The sequence below is a fragment of the Salarias fasciatus genome, chromosome 10, assembly GCF_902148845.1.
Source record: "Salarias fasciatus chromosome 10, fSalaFa1.1, whole genome shotgun sequence".
In the NCBI taxonomy this organism is placed as follows: domain Eukaryota; kingdom Metazoa; phylum Chordata; class Actinopteri; order Blenniiformes; family Blenniidae; genus Salarias; species Salarias fasciatus.
Window position 1 is genome coordinate 5572515 of NC_043754.1, and position 24041 is coordinate 5596555.

The following is a 24041-nucleotide window of genomic DNA, read 5'->3' on the forward strand; positions in this document are numbered from 1 at the left end:
TTTATCCAGATCATGGTACAGTTGTCCATCCCGGGATAAACACACAGAGACACTCACACACACTCACATTCACACACAAGGCAGCTGAGAATCACCAACCAGCCTCAACCGCATGTTTTCAGACTGGAAGGAAACCAGGAGTACCTGGGCTAAAAACAACCCATGCTGCGACTGCAGGAGAACGTCGAGATAACAACAGTCCCTCCCGTAAACGAGACGAAGCTCCCACGCCGCTCTCAACATCAATGCAAACCTCAGTGCAAACCATCTATTGGCACAAAGGGCCATTTTGACTTCTGGCAGTGAAATCTTCTAGCAGGCTTACCTCAGTTTATGTTATTCTATATTTTCTCTCACATTTCACAGTGTAACAATACAGTATGTGTGCAGAGTGTGTGAGTTTCTGTCCTGCTGTGTGAAAGCTGGTAGCTTTATTTTAATTCTTCAGGCTGCCAAAAAAAAACAAAAAAAAAAAACAAGAAAAACTTGGTATTAATCACTGTGTCTCGGTGAGGATTCGTCTTCACGCTGGTTGGGTCCGCTGGTCGTGTGCCGCGCTTCCTCTCTTTCCACCTCCCGGCCTCCTCCTGCCGGTTCCCGATTCACCTTTGACCCCGCTGATGAAAACCGCTGCCACACAGAAGGAAACTCCACCTTCACCTTGTCATAATGAGGCCTACTTCCTGCGGGCCTCCTGGGACGCGGGGCCGGTGTGGGTCAGCCCCCCCGGGGCCCGAGGATAATTGGGTGGCTTAAAGACCCCGGTGAGAATAAGACGGCCATATTTAGCAGCTCGGCGCACGCCGCGGCGTGATTGCGCTGGGAGGGAGAAGCTGCCTCCGCGCTATCTGGGTTAGAAACAGGCAGTTATTGGGGCAGCCACCTGTGGCAGCGGGAGAAGGGGGGCTCTAGGGGCTCTAATGGATGGCCGGGGGCTTCACGCCTGCAGAGCTGAAGATAACGCTGTTTTCACCAAATCATTTCTGCTCCTCATGATGTGCCATTATTAAATCTTACTTTCATTTAGTCTAAAGTCAATACAGCTCACATATTTATCTCAGCCAACTGATCAATAGAGTAACTGTACCTTTATATATTCCAATGAAAAAAATAGTCTTTTGAATTGAATGAAGGAGGTTGTGGGCTGCAGAATCATTAAAGTCATTTCATGAGATAAAATGACAGATTCCACACTAATTCAAATGTAAATTGTGAATTGTAAAGATGTCCATGAATGAGCTGCGATGAACTCAAAGCTTCAAAATAGAAATATATACTGTAAATTATTACAAAAATTTCCATTCAATGAAGTCAATTTAAAAGAAAGCTATGATCTACAGAAGTGACTTATCTTTTTTTAGTTATGTTCAGATCATTTTGACCTGATTTGTAACTTTACTTTTATTCCATATGAAATACCTGAAAAATACATAGCAGTTTTTATATTCTTGGCTATGTGAATTCTGACCATATTTGTAGTATTGGGTGTTTTTTTGTTTTGTTTTTTTTTTTTGTGTATAAAACACAGCATGAGGAAATTAAACATTTCGGCCCTTTATTACATTCAACCTTCGTGCTTTCAATCATAAGAAAAATATACTGTTTTTTTTTTCATTCTTAATTATCATACCAAACATTTTGAACATAATTATTAAAAATATATTAAGATATTTAAAAATGTAGAAGGTGAAGTTCAAACATTCAGTGGTCATTTCATATCTTTGTGATTTAAAAGCAGTAAAAACAGACAGGTTAACGTGACTTAAAAACAACAGGGTAAATGGGAAGATTAGATTTTAAAACAGGATCTTGGGGGATCTCGGTGGATCCTGTGTGACTATTTGACTGATTTCTTCTGTCAGACCTGGCAACCTGAGCTGTGATTGGCCACATGGAAACACACCTGTGTGGAGGAGTTCATGTGATTCAGGTAATGAGAAACTTCCTTCAGTGCTCTCTGTCTATTAATTTCATTTAATGACTTCAAACCTGCAGATTTGTTGTGATGAAAGTATTTTACACTCTGCTGAACATCGGACTCTGAGGTGTAAAGGTTGTCAGATCCTTTTGAACTCCTATTTGAAATTATTTTTAACCTTATTGCAATCATCAAATGCAATCTTAATTAAAGCCGCAAGCGGCATTGGACGGGACCTCGCCCTCTGGCAAGGTGGCCTGACTGAGGTCGTCCTTGTACCTTGATGACCGAAGTCCAGGTCACTGGGAACCTTGCTCCTCCATAAACAACCATTTTCATGACTTTACCTCATTTTCTGTTGTAAATGAGCTTTTATTTTGAAGGAATTTTGGGCTTGTATTTTGGAAACGCAGTACATGCTTCCACTAACAATGTGTAAACCGAAATTATGAAGCTGCTTTGTTAAAAATGTCATTTTTTGCAAAAATGTGACTTTTATTTTGAAGGGGTGTGAGGCTTTTATTTTGATAGTCATGTGTGCTCCAGTTTAGCAAACGCCAATATATCCATCTTGCTCCGTCACAAACATCCATTTACATGACTTGACCTCATTATGTTGTAAATGGGCTTTTATTTTGAAGGAATTATGACCTTCTATTTTAGAAACATAGTACAGGCTTCCACTAACACAGTTTAACACGAAATTATGAAGCTGCTTTGTAAAAATATGTCATTTTTAGCAAAAATGTGACTTTTATTTTGAAGGGGTGTGAGGCTTTTATTTTGATAGTCATGTGTGCTCCACTTTAGCAAACAACAATATATCCATCTTGCTCCTCAATAACATCGATTTTCATGACTTGATCTCATTTTGTTGTAAATGGGCTTTTATTTTGAAGGAATTTTGACCTTATATTTTGGAAATGTAGTACATGCTTCCACTAATACTGTTTAACCTGAAATTAGGAAGCTGCTTTGTTAAAAATGTCATTTTTTTAAAAAAGTGACTTTTATTTTGAAGGGGTGTGAGGCTTTTATTTTGATAGTCATGTGTGCTCCACTTTAACAAACAACAATATATCCATCTTGCTCCTCAACAAACATCCATTTTCAAGACTTGACCTAATTTTCTGTTGTAAATGGGCTTTTATTTTGAAGGAATTTTGACCTTGTATTTTGGAAACGTAGTACATGCTTCCACTAATACTGTTTACCCCGAAATTATGAAGCTGTTTTGTTAAAAATGTCATTTTCTGCAAAAATGTGACTTTTAGTTTGTGGGGGTCTGAGGCTTTTATTTTGATAGTCATGTGTGCTCCACCAATATATCAATTTGAGTGTCAGAATAGTGTCGTTCCATACCATTGTGTGTCTGTGCATCAATCTATCCATGCATTCATCCATCCATCCATCACCCATACACCTATTAAAGAGTGATTTCAGGTGTATGGTGTGTATCAGGTGATATTTCTGCAGGGTGACAGCTGTTTAGATCATTCCAATGTGTTTCAAGTGTTGCTTCCTCAGTGGCTTGCTGCTGCAGGGGCACTGCTGCTTCAGTCATGTGTGATTTGTGGTCACGGAGCGCCATCTACTGTGGAAAGCAGGGACAACATGCAGAATGTTTTACAGCAGCTCTCAGATCAGCCCTGAGGCTCAATGCCCATATATGGCATAAGTAGGTCACATGATGTTAGAGTGTGACTCGGCAGACACACAGTTTCTCTTTGGTAAAAACAGCTGGTCTTGGCATTCCCGTTGCCCAAAATGAAAAAAACACCCTCAACTTTGATAGGCATTTTAGTTGTCTGTACATATATCAAGTTTTCAGAGCAGTCAGACTTATAGTTTTGAAACGGGAAGGCTTAATTGATGAAGAAGGCGAGATTTTTGAGCAAAAATGTACAATAAAAGTGTGAATGACGGACTTCCTGTTTGATTTAGGTCATGGGTACGAGTGAGTAAGTTGTAGATCTCAATGAGACGGACGCATGCATATGTTTTTTTTTCTCTGTACAACACTGTGAAGGGTGACACAGTCCATATTAGTGGTTTTGAGTGAAAAGTTTTTGAGGCACATTTGATTTGACAGGAAATAACGGACTTCCTGTTGGATTTAGGTATAGGTATGTCTCTTGGTAAATTGTAGAGCTCGATGAGACGAACTCATCTATGTTGATTTTATTTCTCTGCGACATTCGTGCGGGTCGCACTGTCCATTGTAGTGTTGCAAGTGCGTTTTCAGACTTCAAACTTTAAGGGTTAATAAAATCCACACCCTGAGACTTTTGAAAAAGTTTTTAACAACTTTGTGAGAGACACTTGTCCTCTTTTATTTGGCACTACTCTGACGTCTCTACAACAAGCGGTCTCGGAGCAGATAATTTTTAAAGGAGGAGTCATTTTCGGCTGATTTTCATCAAAATTTGACATATAACTTGAAATAGCGGACTTCCTGTTGGATTTAGCATAAAAATATCAGATCCTTTTTTGTAGATCTCAAGGAGACGAACGCATGAGAGTTGGTTTGATCTCTCTGCGACATTCCTGCGAGTAACGGTGGGCTTTTTTCACGTTTCTAGGTGGTGCTAGAGAGCGGATGGAGTTAAGGGGTTAATTTTTCCATTTTATCAAATTTTTCACCAGTCTGCATGTGCCTGCCAAATTTGGTGAGTTTTCGTGCATGTTTAGGGGGTCAAATTGGCCGTCGATGTCCGGGCAGTAAAATAATTAAAGCCGCAAGCGGCATTGGACGGGACCTCGCCCTCTGGCAAGGTGGCCCGACTGAGGTCGTCCTCGTACCTTGATGACCGAAGTCCAGGTCACTGGGAACCTTGCTCCTCCATAGACTTCCAGCACTTTCTCACCCACTAACATGGAGTTGTTAGCATCCCCAATCCACTGACGTTGAGCTTTTAGCATCTGTCATCCGCTAACATGTAGCTGTTAGCATCCCCCATCTGCTAACAGGTAGCTGTTAGCATCTCTCATCCGCTAGCAAGTAGCTGTTAGCATCTCTGATCCGCGAGCAAGTAGCTGTTAGCATCTCCCATCCACTCACATGTAGCTGTTAGCATCTCCCATCCGCTCACATGTAGCTGTTAGCATCTCCCTTCCGCTATCATGTAGCTGTTAGCATCTCCCATCCGCTATCATGTAGCTGTTAGCATCTCCCATCCGCTAGCATGTAGCTGTTAGCATCTTCCATCCGCTAACATGTAGCTGTTAGCATCTCTCATCCGCTAGCATGTAGCTGTTAGCATCTCCCATCTGCTAGCATGTAGCTGTTAGCATCTTCCATCCGCTAACATGTAGCTGTTAGCATCTCTCATCCGCTAGCATGTAGCTGTTAGCATCTCCCATGTGCTAACATGTAGCTGTCAGCATCTCCCACCCGCTAACATGTAGCTGTTAGCATCTGTCATCCGCTAACATGTAGCTGTTAGCATCTCCCATCCGCTAGCATGTAGCTGTTAGCATCTCCCATCCACTAACATGTAGCTGTTAGCATCTGTCATCTGATTCAGCAGGGGCCACGGCAATGGATTGCAGTGCGGGAAGCTCCATTGCCGTGGCCCCCGCTGAATCGGTTGGATTTAAATAACTTCTGAAGGAATCCAAGCTGCACCATGTTTGTCTGAGTGAGTATATGAGCAGGCACACACCTATAAATAAGGTCCAGGTATCAAAAAAACCGGAGTTGCCCTTTAACACTGTTGAATTTGAAATTATCCCTGTGCTTTGTTAAAAATGTCATATTTTGCAAAAATATGGGGTGTGAGGCTCTTATTTTGATAGTCATGTCTGCTCGACTATGTCAAACACCAATATATCCATTTGAGTGTCAGAGTAGCGTTATTCCATACATCCCATTGTCTGTCTGTGCATCCACGTATCCAGCCATCCATCATTTATCCACCAACTTAAAGACTGATTTCAGGTGTATGGTGTGTGTCAGGTGATATTTCTGCAGGGTGACATCTGTTTAGATCATTCCAATGTGTTTCAAGTGTTGCTTCCTCAGTGGCTTGCTGCTGCAGGGGCACTGTTGCTTCAGTCATGTGTGATTTGTGGTCACGGTGCGCCATCAACTGTGGAAAGCAGGTACAACATGCAGAATGTTTTACAGCTGGTCCCAGATCAGTCGGGCCAGCTGCTATGCCCATATATGGCTTAAGTAGGTCACATGATGTTAGAGTGTGACTCGGCAGACACACAGTTTCTCTTTGGTCAAAACAGCTGGGGAAATGCATTTCCGTGGACCAAAGTGAGCAAACAATGTCAGAAAGTGATAGGCAATTCAGTTGTCTTTCACTGTAGAGCTTTTCAGAGCAGTCAGACTTATAGTTTTGAAACGGGAGGCTTAATTGATGAAGAAGGTGAGATTTTTGAGCAAAATTTGAGCAAAATTTTGAGCAGAAAGTGTGAATGACGGACTTCCTGTTTGATTTAGGTCATAGGCACGAGTGAGAAAGTTGTAGGTCTCGATGAGACGAACGCATGCATATGTTTCTTTTCTCTGTACGACATTCTGAAAGACAAACAATACATTGTCTTGGTTTTGGGGTGAGGAGTATTTTCAGGCACATTTGATTTGACAGGAAATAGCGGACTTCCTGTTGGATTTAGGTATAGGTATGTCTCTTGGTAAATTGTAGATCTCGATGAGACGAATTCATCCATGTCAATTTTATTTCTCTGCGACATTCGTGCAGGTCGCACTGTCCATTGTAGTGTTGCAAGTGCATTTTCAGACTTCAAACTTTAAGGGTTAATAAAATCCACACCCTGAGACTTTTGAAAAAGTTTTTAACAACTTTGTGAGAGAAACTTGTCCTCTTTTATTTGGCACTGCTCTGACGTCTCCACGACAAGCGGTCTCGGCACAGATAATTTTTAAAGGAGGAGTCATTTTCGGCTGATTTTCATCAAAATTTGACATATAACTTGAAATAGCGGACTTCCTGTTGGATTTAGCATAAAAATATCAGATCCTTTTTTGTAGATCTCAAGGAGACGAACGCATGAGAGTTGGTTTGATCTCTCTGCGACATTCCTGCGAGTTACGGTGGGCTTTTTTCACGTTTCTAGGTGGCGCTAGAGAGCGGATGGAGTTAAGGGGTTAATTTTTCAATTGGATAAAATTTTTTGCCAGTCTGCATGTGCCTGCCAATTTTGGTGAGTTTTTGAGCATGTTTAGGGGGTCAAATTTGCCGTCGAACACACGGTATGTATAATAATAATAATAAGAAACGAACGAAGAACAATAGAGGCCTTGCCCTCAGGCAAGGTGGCCTCAGTTGAGGCCACCTCGCCCTCGGGCTCGGTCCCTAATAATTAAAGCCGCAAGCGGCATTGGACGGGACCTCGCCCTCTGGCAAGGTGGCCCGACTGAGGTCGTCCTCGTACATTGATGACCGAAGTCCAGGTCACTGGGAACCTTGCTCCTCCATAGACTTCCAGCACCCTGTCACCGAACATGGAGTTGTTAGTATGTCCCATCCACTAACATGTAGCTGTTAGCATCTGTCACCCACTAACATGGAGTTATTAGCATCTCCAATCCATTAACATGTAGATATTAGCATCTGTCATACACTAACATGAAGGTGTTAGCATCTGTCATCCGCTGACATGTAGCTGTTAGCATCTCTCATACACTAACATTTAGCTGTTAGCATTGAAGTCTCAGTCATTGGGAACCTTGTTAGTACATAAACATTCATTTTCATGACTTGACCTCATTTTCTGTTGTAAACGGGCTTTTCTCTTGAAGGAATTTTGCGCTTTTATTTTGGAAAAGTTGTACATGTGCTTCCATGAACACTGCTGACCCTGAAAATATCTGTGTGTTTTGTTAAAAATGTCATATTTAGCAAAAATGTGACTTTTATTTTGAAGGGGTGTGAGGCTCTTATTTTGATAGTCATGTCTGCTCCACTTTGGCAAGCATCATTGTCACTGTGGTCCTTTACCATTGTGGAAGGGTTTACACAGCAGATAATGCTGCTCGCAAGCAGTCAACGCCATCGTGTGGTGAAAATTGGTTACTACACTTTAATATGAATTATCCCAGTTTTTCGTGTTTTGAATTGATGTAATGTAACCAATATAATTGTATTTGGTGAAATGTTTAACTCTTTAAGCTCGGGGCCATTGCAGTCAGAATTACTCTAGGTGCTACTGCCACAGATTTATTTATGTTGCAGCACACTGAATTAAGATGAATTTCATTCTCGCCTGAATTTTTTCCCTCATAAAACACCTGGAAATAAGTCTGGAAGCACTGTGCGAGCTTGAAAACACAATTTTGCTAAAGCCTGGGGTCTTACATAGTTCAGGTGAAAATGTCAGAGCAGTACTACAAGAAATGAGTGTTTCACACATGTATTTGTACTATTATGCCCTGGCGGGGTCAATTTTGGACATCCTCTGTATACCCTCTGGATGCCCTCTGTACAATGGTATATGTTGGTTTTTGGCCCGTTTTTACATTATTTTCACTCGCAAAACTCATAAAATACTCAAAAAATCACTTCAGATAGGCTTCAGTGTGGGATAAGGCCCTCAGATTGAGAGGAGCAGGGACAGACAGCAGCTGCATCCCTCAGCAGATATCTGAGAAGTCACAAAACCCCGCTGGCGGGCCAGCCAGCCATTCAGCAAGCTCATTGGCTACCAGCCCTGTCAGTCAAACGTTTCTACCGACGTGATTGGCTCAGAATACGTTGATTACGAGTGATGACGACCGATGACGTGGTCCATCAGTTTCGGCAGCGGTTGGCTGGTTAGCCATCGGAGGGAGGGATGAGTCACTTGATTGGTTGAAATATGACGAATAAGCAACGGAAACTGATCAGTCGCCATATTGGATATCCTCAGCGAGGTGTGAGCGGTCTGGATGTTTTTATCTGATAAAAAAATGGATTATTATCGGACGCGCACGCGGAGAGACGCTCCGCGTGCGCGCGCGGTGGCGCATCTAATTTTGGATTATTTGCTTATTTCAAGACATGTTTTGTACAAAATGCTGTACTTTCTAGCTTTGCCTGGATGCATACGTTTGGACTGTGGCAGTTTTTGCTGGATTATCTGCGCTGTTTACTTAATTTGAACTATTTACTAAAGGTTTTTATAAGGGATTTAATGAACATTATCACTTTAGCTGCAAAGAATACCAGTATCACGATAATAATCCACACAAAGAACAAGAAAAACAGAAATATGTGGACTTTATTGACCACTTCATGTTACAAAAGAGGTGATTCGTGTATTTCTGCTCTTTTTTATAGACTTTTAAAGCTTTTTTTCTCTTTCCACTGTTCGCGTTTGTCTGTCTCTTAAAACGGTCCTGCCTGCATTTTTTTCAGTCAGTTTTATTTCCGCCGTAATGATCTGCTTTCACGCGAGGTAGAAACCAAACTTTTATTAAAATAAACGTCACTGCTAAACTGTAAACGGGACGCACTAACACTAGTTCATGTTTTGTCATTTTTATCGGCATTGTGTTTAAGTCCGTGTTCCTGTACTGACTTGGTAAGGGTCTGAAAAAATGACCAGCAGGTGGCAGTAGTGCAACAGCCTGCGAGGTAAGCTGCCGTTAAGGTCCGACGAAGAAGAATCACGTTTCAAACACCAACCACGAAGAAGAAATCGCCATTTCGCACTGTGCTGGAGGTAAGACGAGTCCGTTCGTATTGTAATTCCTAATTTAAGCTTTATGTAGCTCAAGGGTGTCGAAATCGTGTCAGAAAGGACCGAGTGGCTGCAGGTTTTCGTTCCAAACAGGCAGGAGAACACCAAACTCCACTTATTTCATCAGGTCTTCAGTGTAGCTTGATGAAATGAATGGAGTCTGGCGTGCTCCTGCTTGGGGGCGGGGGGCGTGTGGTGTCTCTGCTAACGCGGCTCACTCCGCTGGTGTTTTCGGACTGTCGGAGAGTTTTTTTTTCTTTCTGTCCTCTCCGTTGTCCGGGCGCTGTACAATTTAGCGCGTGCCGCGTGCCCACACGTATCTTGGATATCTTCCTAGCCAGCAGTACCGGCCACTCGTGTTGTTCTCTCGCGGGGAGCTGCGGCTTCTCTCCGTCCGTTCCTCGTGTTTTGCTAGCATTAGCTTCTCGTTCGATGGCGTTGTTAGCTTCCCGGTTGGTTCCGGTGTTTGTTTGTTTTTGTTTTTGTAGCGGCTACCGGCGTTTGCAACCCAATCGGTTACTATATTTCGTCTGGCCAGCTGGCTTCCTAACCGCTCGCGGTGTTAGCTTATCGGTTAACCGTGTTCAGGGTTTGCTAAGCGTGGTGGTTAGACTGCTGGAGGAGCCCACCGCAGATCGGCCGGGGGTGGGGGCGTAGCGGCTTCAGAGCGCGTGGACACGGGTCGGGACGGGTCAGGGGGAATAGCGTGCCCACTATTTTTTAAATAAACACACTGTAATGTATTTATATTTTTTGGTGTTTGTTGAAATGAAGTGTCTTGTAACAAATACAGCGTTGCAGTTATGAACATATTTTATGAACAAGAACAAAATGATCAGTAGTGTAACCAAACTAAACATAAAAATGTAAAGAGGAGAAAATAAAGTAAATAATACAGAATAAATGGTGCAGTAAAGGGTTTGTGTAAAACTTGCAAAATGTTTGACATGTACAAAAAGTGCATATACAATATTTTAATGAAATCTGTCCTTATTTTTCAGGTCTCAACTTCGTGGTCTGGTGTGATTTGCTGGTTCTGAAGACTGTTCTCCTGCTTGTTCTTCTCCTGGTTCTCTTGCATTTGAGTATCATCTGCTGCTGCACCCAACATCGAACACTACACAAACATATCTAAACACATTTACGTGTATATTCCAGCACACACTCAGTAACACACACACACACACACACACACACACACACACAGACAGGCTCTCACACCGCTGCTCAGTGGTAAGTGGTTTTCCTGCTGCTAAGGTAAGTTGAATCATCAATATCAGTGGATTCACTGGTTTCGCAGGTTTAATATCATTAATCGTCACTGGTCATTGACTGTGGTGTCTTTGTTGAACTAATTGGGTTTTTTCTGTTCTTCAGATGCCGAGAGCCCGGGGTCATCGGCGTGCTAAGGCGGCGAGACGCAGGCTGGCGCAGCCCCAGGACTGGAGTCCTGCACCTGCTGTTCCGGAGTTTGTGGCCCGTGAGTGTCAGAATGTTCTGAGATGTTTAACTGTTGACCTTTGACTCTGTTGTTGTGTTGTGTGGCAACGTTGCCAGATTGAGGAGAAAGAGTTGAAGAGTGATGTTTTTCACCATGAAACTTCTTAAACGTGATGTAGTGACAAATGCTGTCTATTTCCTTTGTCCTAAACAGGGCGTGGCACAGGCTTTCGGCACCGTGTGCGGAGATGGCCAACTTCTGTCCTGACCGGGAAGTCCCGCAAGTTGGTCACTCCTGCCCGGGATCCGGAGAAGAAGGTATGAGTTGTTATTTTTTTTATGCAGACAGCAATTGCTGGAAGGACTCACAGCTGGTGTCTCTAACCTAAAGCAATGTCTCTGTGAATGCAGATGGTGTTCGTCGTTGGAGACTCGCACCTGAGGGCCATGGTGGACGGGTATGTAGCTGTGCCCGAGGGACCTCTGTGCTTCTCCTATCTGTGTGTTCCAGGTGCAGTGGGCTCCCAGCTGAGGACGGAGCTCCTGCATGCTGACCTGCCCTGGACCCCAGATGCTGTGTGTGTGTGCGCCCCCAGCAACGACCTTGTGTCCCGGACTGTGGACAGTGCAGGTCTCGACTTCAGTGCTCTCTTGACCACGGCCTGCAGCTTCTGGCCCAAGGTGGGTTGATTTTCTACTTGTGGTTGTCAGTAGTGATGCAGAAATTAGCTCTTTATGTTGTGAAGCCACGGGGAGGAAGTTTGGGTTTAAAGATGGAGGCTGATGAATGTTCTTTCAGCTAGGACTGGGCGAAATAGCAATAAATGTGATTACAATATTTTTTTTCATATCATTGTATTTCAATTATAATCACGATATGTTATATTGTTTTTAAACCAGTTTTAAAGCATCTGCACTGAAAAATAAAACTATGGAATAGTTTAATATTTTATGAACAAACCAAGTAAATAGCAATGCAAATTAAATAATGTAAACTTAGAAAAATACAAGAACAATTTAACTTAACAGTGCAGTAAATGGGGAAAAAAAATCTAGCTGGTGCTAGATTTTATTATCTTGGTAGATAATAAAATCTTACGATGCACCGTTTTTTTCATTAAAAAGAAGAACTGAACGGTTGTTAAAGTGTGACTGTTTACAGCCGTGAGGATTCAAAATGAAATTCTTTTAAACAGACTAGTGTGGTATTTGTTTACTTGACGGTTTCATAGGCTGTCAGCCATCTTCCTCAGACTGTTGGTCACATGATGTTGCTGTGGCGTGTCTTGTCAGCTAATTTATACAGGTTTTGGCGCTATTTTCCCACTAATGGAAGTGGGAGAATAGTGCAATCTGCAGTTTGACTTCTTTAGTGCAGCATCCCAGGCGTGTGAAAGCATAGTACACCTGGGATGCTGTACTGAAGAGGTCGAACTGCAGATGGCCCAGGCCTGTCTTCACACCAAGAGCGTTGTCTCGTGGTTTCAGGCAGGAAACGGAGGCTCTCGCTGGTTGTGTTGGTGGTGTTGTTGTGTGAATACACAGCTGCTGTGAGGAGACTGTTTTTTCTGCAGCTTGTTCTCCATCACTCCATTTGACTTCATGGCTAAATGTGTCTTTGTAGGTGTTCGTGCTGGACTTCCCTCCACGCCTGAACATTGAGCCTGGCCTTCAGGAGCTGCTGCGTCAGGAATACCATCGTGTCGCAGCACGTATGGGTATGTTAAGGTTTTGCTGGTGTGTGTGGTTGTAATGGTTGTCAGTCATCACAAATGGTTTTTCTGAATCTACATTTGATAACTGAAGGTGTGTGTTCTGTTCTCACTCTTCAGGTGTCCCGTACGTGTCTGTGGCAGAGCACTTTCCCCTGCACCGGTTGGAGCTGTGGTGCCCTGACCAGGTAAGCAGAGCATGTTTTGTTGTTCTGTGATGCAGACCACTCTGTGGTCTTTTTAGTTAGATACACTGGTTGACTAAAATGTCTCCTTTGCTCCATTGTCAGGTGCACTTGAGTGACTCGCATGGGATGGAGGTTTTGGTCCAGCTGCTGTGGGAGGCTGCTTTCCAGCAGCTGGTGCCTCCTCCATCCCAGGCACCGGTGCGTCCCCCTGCGCCAAAGCGTGCCAGGGTTGCTCCCAGGCTGGTGGTGACGGGACACGTCCCCGTGCCCCGTCACAGGAACCCCTGGGAGTGGAGTGTGGTTGGACAGGGGGGCAAGGTAAGGTGTTTCTGAGTTCATGTGTTGTTTAAAGTTTTTGCCATGTTTTCTCAAGTCCCAAAGCAATTCTAATCAATTGTGTCTGGTGTTGTTTTTCATAGGCTGCACGCCCGGCGGAGGGATCCTCTGCGATCCCTCCCAACCCGGTGTGGTTCCGGGGGCCCATGTTGGACGCCATGGAGAAGGTGTCCCCTTCTTCTGGCTCTGACGGCGGCCCCGCTGTCCCGCCAGCTGGCCAGGTAACTTTCACACTTATTCCATGATGACACTGGTTAACCAAGCAGGAAGACAGTTGTTGAAAAGGAGTTTTTTTTCCTTCTTCTTCAGACCTCCCGTGTGGTGCGTCGGCCAGCAGGTGTTGGCAGGAGGCACAGAGGGGGAAAGCAGAAGGTTGGTAGAATGTTTGTGTGTTTGATGTACAATTGGTTGTGACATTTAAGCTGGACATTTTGAAATTAAAAAAAGAATGAGTAACTTAACTGACAGCTGTTGTCCTTTACTTTGCAGGTGTTGGCAACTCCTTCACCTGCTTGTGAGCCCATGTCTGCTTCTTGCCCCAGCCCACCAGTCCCCCAGGTTGGTTCTTCGCTTTATAGACTGCATGGCTTATTTGTAGATGACCTGCTTTATTGGTTCTCAGTTTGAATACGCTGTAAAACTTTCTGCTTCCTTTTTATGTCAGGTGGAAGCACCAACCCAGGAGGTGGTGGAGGAGGTGTTGCCCCCGACTGCAGGCCCGGTTCCAGCGGCGGTCGGGGAGGAGGTTCCTGCAGCGTGCCCTGCTGTGCCGACGGAGCGACGCCTCATCCCCGAAGCTAAGTGTGCCGTTCTTGAGAGTTCCGGGTCAGGCCAGTCAGGTGTTGGTGTGAGCGCAGTGAGGCCAGCAGCAGTGGTTGATGTCAGGACTGGGATCAGGCTTCTGAAGGCTGTGCAGGGATCCTTCCATCAGGGCAGCTCGAGGTTTATTGATGGTGGGCAGCAGTGCATGGCGATCGCGGGGTTGAGCTTAGCCAGACACACTTTGAGCAGTGTGTTCTCGTGGGGGAGGCAGGAGCTTGATGATGCTTTGGTTTTGGGTGATTGTTTCTACAAGTGGGTCATGAGCCGCCCTGGCTTCAAGCCTTGGTCATCTTATCTGTCTGTGACTGACCTGCCAGATCAGATCAAGGTGGATGGTCAGGTGCTGAAATTTACTATTGGCTTCACTGCGTCAGGTTGTATGCACATGTCTGAAGGTGATTACACGTCTGAAGGTGCCTGCGTTGATAACAGTGTGTTGTACACTCTGCTGGATGGACTAAAGGAGGTCTTTGTTGAACGTGGACACAGTGCATGTCTGCTTACAATGTGTTCCAACACGTCTGCCATCATCTTCGAGGACGGACGGTTTGCTGTGGTGGACAGCCATCCACGGAGTGGTGTTGGCTTGTTTGACCCCAGAGGCACCAGCGTGCTTCTGCAGTTTACAAGTTTTGAGGACCTGGAACACTACATCTCTCAGTTGTTTGACAGCCTAAGTTCAGGGTCAGGCCAGCCGTACTTTGAGCTGTGTGGCATTGATATTGGTGGGGGTGCAGGTCCAGCCCTGTCTGGTGGTCCTCTGGTGAGTCACGTCGCTGAGACAAGTTCTGCTCCAGCACCAGAGTCCCCTGAGGCAACTGAGAGCAGAACACCGGCTGAGGCTCCTGCAGGCTCTTGTGTGTCTGAGAGTGATGTTGGTGTTGCTGCCAGTCCAGCACTGTCTGACGTTTCTGTGGAGAGTCACGTCACTGTGATGAGTTCTTCTCCACCACCACAGTCCCCTGAGATCACCAAGTCCAGGACTGTGGCTGAGGCTACTGCAGACACTTGTGTGTCTGAGAGTGGTGTTACTGCCAGTCCAGCACTGTCTGAAGTTTCTGTGGAGAGTCACGTCACTGAGATGAGTTCTGCTCCAGCACCACAGTCCCCTGAGGTCACTGAGTGCAGGACTGTGGCTCAGGCTCCTGCAGGTACTTGTGTCTTTGAGAGTGATGTTGCTGCCAATCCAGCACTGTCTGAAGTTTCTGTGGAGAGTTACGTCGCTGGGACGATTTCTGCTCCAGCACCAGATTCCCCTGAGGCGACTGAGAGCAAAACATTGGCTGAGGCTACTGTAGACACTTGTGTCTTTGAGAGTGGTGTTGCTGCCAGTCCAGCACTGTCTGGAGTTTCTGTTCAGACTGTTGCCAGTGTTGTGAGCAGTGGTTCAACTGCAGAAACAACTGTTACTGATGGCAGGAGGCGTAGGACTTCTCGTTACACTCGTTTGTTAAAGAAATCAAAGCGCTACGATGCTCCTGAGCTCAACGCTGATGTGGAGTTTGTAGCTGCTGTGAGGACCGAGGAGCTGGTCTTCTGTCCTCTTGATGTTGATGTTTGTCGGACTTTGTGTAGCAGGTTTGATGTTGACTTTGAGCGGGTCAGTGCTTCTGCGTCAAGCCGGGTTGGTTCGCTGGGTGTTCCTTGCAGGAAGGAGAAGGTAGTGGCTGATGGGAACTGCTTCTTCAGAGCCATCTCTCAGGCTGTGAGTGGCTCTCAGAAGCACCATCGTAAGATCAGACTGGCTGTCTGTAAACAGCTGGAGAAAGAGGCAGCTCAGTACCAGAGCTTGTTGAGATCTGAGTTCTCCTCTGTCTCCCAGTACATTCAGCAGTCTAGGATGAGGTTTGTGGGTAGTTGGGCCACAGAGGTGGAAATTCAGGTTACAGCTGACTGGTTAGGAGTTAGTGTGTGTACCTTCACCGATGGACGCTGGTTGAAGTACGGTTGTAGCAGGAAGCAGTTGTCGCCACAGTGTATTTATTTGGAGAATATTGGTGGGACTCATTTTGAGAATGTTGTCTGTGTTTGTGAGCCTGGACTGGAGAGCTGTTATGGCTACTGTAAAGTGAGTGAGGTGACTGGTTACAGCATGAGGTCGAGGATGGTGGAGGCTGTAGTTTTGGATACAGACAGAGCAGGATGTGAAGGTGATGTAAGTGTTGTTTCTAATGATGCTGTGAAGAATGTTCGTAAAGTTAGACCAAGCAGTAGACTGTTTGAGTCAATATATATGAGACAGAAAAGATGGAGACAGGAAAAAAATAGCTCGAATGTACATAAACGTAGGGAAATTTGCAGGAAGAGATATTTAAAAAATTACGTCTTTAGAAAGAAGGAAATGGCTCGTAGTATAAAAAAGTATTCTCAAGATTTTTTACACAGGCAGAGAGTTAAAACAAGGAGCATCTGTAAATATAGAGATGTTATCGAACACAGAGAAAGGATCAAAAAGGATAGTGTTAATAAATACAGAACAGACCCACAGCATAGGCAGAATGTGAAAGAAAGTAGTGTTAATAAATACAGAACAGACCCACAGCATAGGCAGAATGTGAAAGAAAGTAGTGTTAATAAATACAGAACAGACCCACAGCATAGGCAGAATGTGAAAGAAAGTAGTGTTAATAAATACAGAACAGACCCACAGCATAGGCAGAACACTAAATACATTAGCAGAAAGAAGTATAGTGACAGTTTAGAACACAGGCAGCAAGTAATTGCTCGTGTTGAGTTGAGTAGGAAGCAGATGAAGGACAAGTCTCAGGATTTTGGCTTTGTTATGGATCAGTTTGTAGAGAAGGTCAGAGATGGTCCAGACTTTGTGTGTTGCGTTTGCCATCGGTTGTTGTTCAGGCATCAGGTGCTGAATTGTCAGAGGGAAGTCTATAGTTCCAGGTCAGAATCGGCTCGTGTAGCGGACAGGTGCATCAGCGAGGATTATTTGCATAGTTGTAGTGAGGAGTGTGCTGAGCCCTGTCAGCTGGTTCCTTCCAGAGGACACCTTTGGATTTGCTACACCTGCCATTCTAAGATCAGTAAAGGTGAGACTCCAGCTGAGTGCTGGATCAATGACCTGCAGCTTGATCCCATTCCACCTGAACTGGGATGCTTGCATAGTTTAGAGCAGCACCTGATCGCGTTGCATATTCCGTTCATGAAGATGTTGGCACTGCCTAAAGGAGGGCAGAATGGAGTACATGGACCGGTCACCTGTGTTCCAGCCAACATTGTTCAGACCACCAACGTGTTGCCGCGGTCAAGTATGGAAGGCTCTCTCTTACAGGTCAAGCTGAAGAGGAAGTTGACCTACAAGGGACACTATGAGTACCAGTTTGTGGATACTCTACGTGTCAGGCGGGCGCTAGACTATTTAAAGAGAACTAATGTTTATTATAAAGACATTGAGTTCAATGAGGACTGGGTCAATGAGTTTAACAGGCAGGAAGATGAGGAACAGGAAGAGGATGAGTCAGGCAGTGAGGATGAGGCAGTGAAGGACAAGGTTGATGTTCAGGTTGTTGTAGAGGGCGAGGCTGCTCATCAGGAACATGGTGAGGTTCAGAAAAGGCCTGCAGTTGTTGATGTTGTTGAGGAGGAATCAGCAGACATAATTCAAGATGAAATGTTACATGACAGACAGCAACACTGCATGTTTCAGGACACTTGTCTTATGCCTGTTGATATTGGTCAGGAAGCTCTAGACCAGTATTTTGAGGACGTAGTCAATGTAGCGCCTGCAGAGGGGAACAGTCCAGTCCGGATGCTTTCTGATAATTCAAACGAAGCTAAGTGTTTCCCCGTGTTGTTTCCTTTAGGACAGAAGACCTTCCATCATGAGCGGAATCATGCTTTGACATTGTCACGTTATTTTAATAACCGGATCATGCACGCCGATGGCCGTTTTTCGCAGAATGTTGAATATATCTTTTTTGCTCAGTTCATGTCTGAAATGGACAGGGTGGTGTCTAGTGTTTCTGTTGCACTGCGTAAGGGAAAAGGTGATCAGGGCTCTGCACAGATTAGCCAGAGTATGTTGCAGGACGAGGAGTCTCTGAAGCAGCTGCTACAGTTTGACGAGGGTTTCCGATTCCTGAAGCCTATTAGAGGGACTCCTGCGTTCTGGCAGTCTGTGCAGAAGGACATCTTTGCCTGTGTCCGTCAGTTAGGCATCCCTACGTGGTTCTGTTCGTTCTCGTCTGCAGATCTGCGCTGGCAGAACCTTCTGACCAGCATCCTGAAACAGGAAGGCAGAGTGCAGACGGTGGAGGATTTGGAGTGGGCAGACAGGTGTGAGTTGTTGCGGCGTAATCCGGTGACTGCGGCCAGGATGTTTGATTACAGGTGGCATTGTTTTCTGAAAGAGGTTCTCATGTCTCCTTCTGAGCCAATTGGCAGAATCATCGATCACTTCTACCGTGTTGAGTTTCAGCAGCGCGGTTCTCCTCATGTTCACTGCTTGTTCTGGATCGAGGGCGCTCCTAAAATTGACCAGAACACAGATGAGGAGGTGGTCGAGTTCATTGATCAGTTTGTGACGTGCGAGCTGCCCTCAGACGACGACACATTATTGGACATTGTGTCGTCAGTTCAAACACATTCCAAACGACACTCAAAGTCTTGTCGGAAGAACAAGACGACGTGTCGTTTCCATTTCCCAAAACCTGCTTCTACGCGTACATTCCTTTGTAAGATGAAGGAATGTCGCTGTGACAAACAGAAGCTGAAGGAGGCCCAGAAGAATCCTGATTCAGAAAACAAGCTGGTCTGTAAGTGCTTTGAGAAGGATAACCCGATGAAGAAGGAGGTCGCAAAGGAGATTTTGGCGTCTGTGAGCAAAGCTATCAGGGAGGAGGAGCCGTTTGATAGTGTAGAGGAGTTGTTTGCCAGTCGACACATCAACCAGGATATATTTGAAATGGCCTACAGGAGGTTGGAGAAGAAGACCAAGGTTGTGTATAGGAGAGGGTTGAAGGAGGTGTGGGTAAACCAGTATAGCAAGAAGTTGTTGAAGTGCTGGAACGCTAACATGGACCTTAGCTTTGTCACCGACGCCTACGCTGTAATTGTTTACATCATTTCGTATATTACGAAAGCAGAGAGAGAAATTGGCCTACTATTGAACAACGCCCAAAAAGAAGCAAACAAAGAAGGAAACCTCTCTGCTCGAGAAGCCCTGAAGAAGCTGGGCAGTGTATATTTACACAACAGGGACGTTTGTGCCCAGGAGGCGGTGTATAGGCTAACCAACATGCACCTGAAGGAGTGTTCCAGGAAGGTGGTGTTTGTTCCAACAGGGGACAACATCGTGAGGATGAGTTTACCCCTCCATGTCCTGAAGGAGAGGGCGTCATCACATGATCTGAGCTCAGATGACATGTGGATGACCAGCATAGTGGACAGGTACAGGAACAGGCCTGATGGTGGTGTGTTTGACAACATGTGTATTGCCACGTTTGCCTCGGAGTATCGTGTTCTCACCAGGAATGAAATTTCACCAAACAGAATCGAGTTGAAGAACAAACTGGGCTTCATCTTGAGGAGAACACGATCTCAGTTTGCAGTTGTCCGCTATATGCGCTTCAATTTGGACAAACAACGAGAGGCTTATTTTCAGGGTGTGCTTCAGTTGTTCCTTCCTTATAGAAGTGACTCAGAGCTCAAGCCCGAGGGCTTCCAGCTCTTTGAACAGTTCTATAACGACGGTGAGGTGACGTTTGGCGACGGCTCCGTTCATAGAGTCAAGGTGGTGGTGGATGAGAACAGGGCCCGGTTTGAGATCGATCCTGAGAACCTGGAGCGTGCTGAGGAGATCGCTCACCATGTCCACGGCCTTGAGGAAGACGCTTGGGGGGACCTGTGTCCTGAACAGGAGCTGGAACGCGACGAGTGTGCTGAGGAGTTGAGAGAGCAACAGGCAACAGAGATAGCAGATGAGCAGTTGGTGGAGGGTCTGGAGAACGTTCCAGATCTGCAGGAACGTGGCCGACAGGTGGCCCAGTTAGAGAGAAACAGGCTGGTGTTGTCTCGTGCTGAGGGCTTAGCTCTAGTTAGGTCTCTGAATGAGACACAGCAGGCTGTTTTTTACCAGGTGAGACAGTGGTGTCTGCAGAAGGTGAGGGGTGAAAACCCACCGCCTCTGCATGTCTTTCTGACGGGCGGGGCGGGGTCGGGGAAAACGCATTTAATTAGGGCCATCCAGTACGAGGCAGGGAGGCTGCTGTCAACACTTTGTGATCAACCAGACGAGATCTGTGTTTTGTTAACAGCTCCAACAGGAATAGCTGCGTACAATTTAAACGCAGCAACAATTCACCACACATTGAGCATCGGCAAACAGTGTAGTTTACCTTACATCCCTCTGGGTGAAGATAAACTAAACTCTCTGCGAGCTAAATTCCGTCACCTCCAAATTCTAGTCATTGATGAGATCAGTATGGTGGATCACCTTCTGTTGGCGTATGTCCATGGCCGCTTGAGGCAGATCAAGCAGACTGGAGACTTTTCCCCGTTCGGTAACGTCAGTGTGATCGCTGTGGGAGACTTTTATCAGTTGCCTCCCGTTAAAGGGAAGCCTCTGTACAGCAGTCAGGTGGGTGTGGACCTGTGGTGCCACTTCAGTGTGGTGCAGCTGACCACGGTGGTGAGGCAGAAGGACAGCGTGTTTGCCGAGTTGCTCAACAGGTTGAGAGTGCGTTCCAGAGACACCCCCATGTTAGAGAGTGACGTCCACATCCTGAAGAGCTGTGAGACGGGCGAGGAGAGCTCAGCCTTGCACATTTTCCCCACCAACCGTAAAGTCAATGAGCACAACTTGAAGCAGCTGTGTCGGACGTGTCCCGATCCTGTGACCATTGAAGCTCAGGACTTCATGAACAACAGGAGCACGGGGAAGCTGGAGTTGATGGCGGGGCATCACAGTGCGGCGTTGGACACATCCTTAGAGGAGACTCTGAGTCTGGGTCCAGACGCCCGTGTGATGCTGTGTAAGAATGTGGACGTGGAAGACGGTCTGGTCAATGGAGCATGTGGCACAGTCACTCATATCCAGTTGAGACAGGGTGACAACTTTCCTCAGACAGTTTATGTCAAATTTGACGATGAGAAAATTGGCTCCCAGAGGAGGAAGAAGCGCTCACATGCTGCAGTGGCCTGCCGGCTCTCTACTGCCATCGATCCGGTGGAGGAGAAGGCCACCAAGCGTGGAGGTTTGCGTCGTCAGTTCCCTCTGAAGTTGGCCTGGGCGTGTACCGTCCACAAGGTGCAGGGCCTGACGGTGGACCGGGCCGTGGTGTGTTTGGAGAAGGTGTTTGCACCTGGCCAGGCCTACGTAGCTCTGAGTCGTGTGAGGGATTTGTCTGGACTGATCATCATGAACTTCAAAGAGAAGTCCATTTACTGCAAGGACACCATCAAGGAGGCCCTGGACATGATGCCTCCATTTTTGATTGAGCAGCCACGGCCTTCATTAGACACACCCACTCTGTCAGTGTATCTAATGAACGTTCAAAATTTAAGTCGCCACCTGGTGGATTTGGTGTCCTGCACACAGCATTTGCAGCCTACCTGCATTGCTGTCACAGAGACGTGGCTCACTGCACAGTCCTCACTGGACGGCGTCCAGATTGACGGTTACTCTTTCCACAGCCGCCCTCGTGCTCTGTGTTACAGCAGCAGTCACCCCAAACTGTTAGAGCTGCAGGCTTTAGAACATGGTGGAGTTGGTTTGTACAGGCCAGCAGATTGGGACTGTGACATCCTGCAGGCACCCGATTTGGATCTGGAGTGTTTGGTGTGCCTGTGGAACAAATTCAACATAGTGATGGCAGTAATTTATCGTCCACCACGTTACCCAAATTCCCTCTTCAAGCAGAACCTGCAGCGGTTGCTGCGTTGGCTTAATCCAATCAGTGACACCATTGTAGTCATGGGAGATTTTAATGAGAACATTTTAACGGGGTCTTCAATTTGCAAATTAATGGGAAGCAAAGGATTTGATCAGCTGGTGACACAAGCGAGCACAGAGAAGGGGACTCTGATCGATCACGTTTATGTGAGAAGCAGACAGTTTGATGTGGAATGTGCAGTGATGCCCACATACTTCAGTGATCATGAAGGAATTCTGTGTAGTTTCAGAGCGAGAGGTGACCAGGGGCAGCTGGAGGAGCTGGACAGGTGGTTTGAGCTGGATGATGTGGAGTTTGAGGACGTTGAGGGGATGTTTGAGGACGACTTGGACTGATTGAGTCAAACTGAGCTACGTGGCAGTGGGCTGAAGCAAGTGTTGCTGTTTGTTGTTGATCAGCTGGTTGATAGAGAGAACTGAGTCGTAGTGCGGCGCTGATGCTGTTGAGGGTTTTCCGTTAAAGCACTTTATCTGCCACTCCAAATCCTGTTATTTCTCATGTGTATTTATTGAAGGTTTTTCACAAGTTTGTTATTGCATGATATGAAATGAGTTATTGTGTATGAATTACAAGATGGTCTTGTAGATATTTTGATATTTAACTTATTGACAAGTTACAGGTTGAACCTGTGGAGAATGTAGTTTGATCAATGAAATCATGTATTTATTAATGTCAGTGGAATCATGGCTCTGTACTGCCTGAGTTTTTTGGTGTCTCTCTGTGGTTCTGTTTGTGTTGTTCCAGGTGTGGCTCTGTGGTCCTGGACCTGGTCTTTGTGGTTGTAGGTGTAACTTTGGTTCCAAGTGTGGTTCTGGACTTGACTCTGTGTTGTACTTTGTGCTGTGTGGTTCCAGATGTGTCTCCAGCTGCAGGTTCCCTGGTTCCAGATGTCAATCTCTGTTTACCAGTCCCAGCTGTGCTCTGTGATCCACTTTGTCTTCATTTCTTCCTGATGTGTTGATTGAGTTCATCAGTCTTCACTGAGGTTTAATATGTAAAATGTCATTGAACTCCATTCTTTTAAAGGCTTTACAGTCGGTCACTGATGATACATTTATTTTCATCTCCAACATGTTCTGAATGAACACATCAGGAAGAGTGTCAGTAGAACAGCTGAACTGTAAATACGTTATTGGAGACAATGTTCTTTTAACTGGCCTGAAATGTAGATAGTTAGACTCTAGATCAGTGTTTATGATGTTTGTACAAATGTTGCTGTGTTCTTTCTGTCTCTGTCCCCCCCCCCCCCAGTAGAGTAAAGCCTGAACAGGTGGACAAGACCTGTTATCCAAGAACTCTACTACCTTCACCCCCCCCCCCTCCCCCGTCCGTCTGCCCGACAGTCTCAGTCATGCCAGTTTAAAAGAAAACGCCAATGATGATCACTGGTGCTCTGAGCTCTCTGTTGATGGAGTATCTGGGATAGCGATAATGGAGTGACAAGGAAATGTGAATCTGAGGTGTTTTCATCAAATTTTAAACATTGGTCATATCTGAGCAGCCAAACAGACTCTCTCCTCTGTTATTCTCCTCTTGCGTGTCTCTAATCTGTGTCATTGAATCTCCTGAATGGAGAATCAGTGAAGGTGTTTACTACAGGAGTCTGTTTGCTTTGTTCTCTCCAGGTCAATCTTCTGGTTGAAGATGCTGCTGTGTTCAGCTGATGACACTGTGGAGGGCACACTACCACTTTGATGTTCCTGGTGGATGTTATTTCCTGGACATGGGCGCTGTGGAGGACACACCACTACTTTGATGTTGCCAGAGAGCATTATTTCCTGGCCATGGATTGTATAAAGTTTTAATATACTGACATTTTCAGCACAAGATTTTTTAGATGTGTGGGTGATTATTTTCTGACTGTAAATACATTTGATAACTGATTACCTCTTAATAATTTTCAAGTGAACTTTCAATTTATAATGAAGTTAATTAATGTAATCTAAGTCACAATTTGTGTTAGTTTTTTGATGAGTCACTGACGAGCTAACCTGTGATGATCAATAAAGTGTTGACTGTAAAA

General features: G+C 45.5%; 1 protein-coding gene across 1 annotated transcript; it reads left to right on the plus strand.

Annotated features, from left to right (window-relative positions):
- Window positions 1-10806: 10806 nt before the first annotated feature.
- LOC115395673 (uncharacterized) lies at window positions 10807-23297 on the plus strand. Its single transcript, XM_030101303.1, has 11 exons — window positions 10807-11093; window positions 11268-11371; window positions 11465-11734; window positions 12678-12771; window positions 12886-12953; window positions 13056-13271; window positions 13373-13510; window positions 13599-13661; window positions 13779-13847; window positions 13954-16266; window positions 17707-23297. The coding sequence occupies exons 1-11, from the start codon at window positions 10991-10993 to the stop codon at window positions 22351-22353; spliced, it is 8085 nt and encodes a 2694-aa protein (XP_029957163.1). The 5' UTR covers window positions 10807-10990; the 3' UTR covers window positions 22354-23297.
- Window positions 23298-24041: the final 744 nt, after the last annotated feature.

Coding starts and splice junctions, on each gene's coding strand:
- LOC115395673 (XM_030101303.1), top strand. CDS start 10,991: ATGCCGAGAGCCCGGGGTCATCGGCGTGCTAAGGCGGCGAGACGCAGG. Junction 11,094..11,267: donor TGTTCCGGAGTTTGTGGCCC/GTGAGTGTCAGA, acceptor TGTCCTAAACAG/GGCGTGGCACAGGCTTTCGG. Junction 16,267..17,706: donor GAGCAGGATGTGAAGGTGAT/GTAAGTGTTGTT, acceptor GATGTTGTTGAG/GAGGAATCAGCAGACATAAT.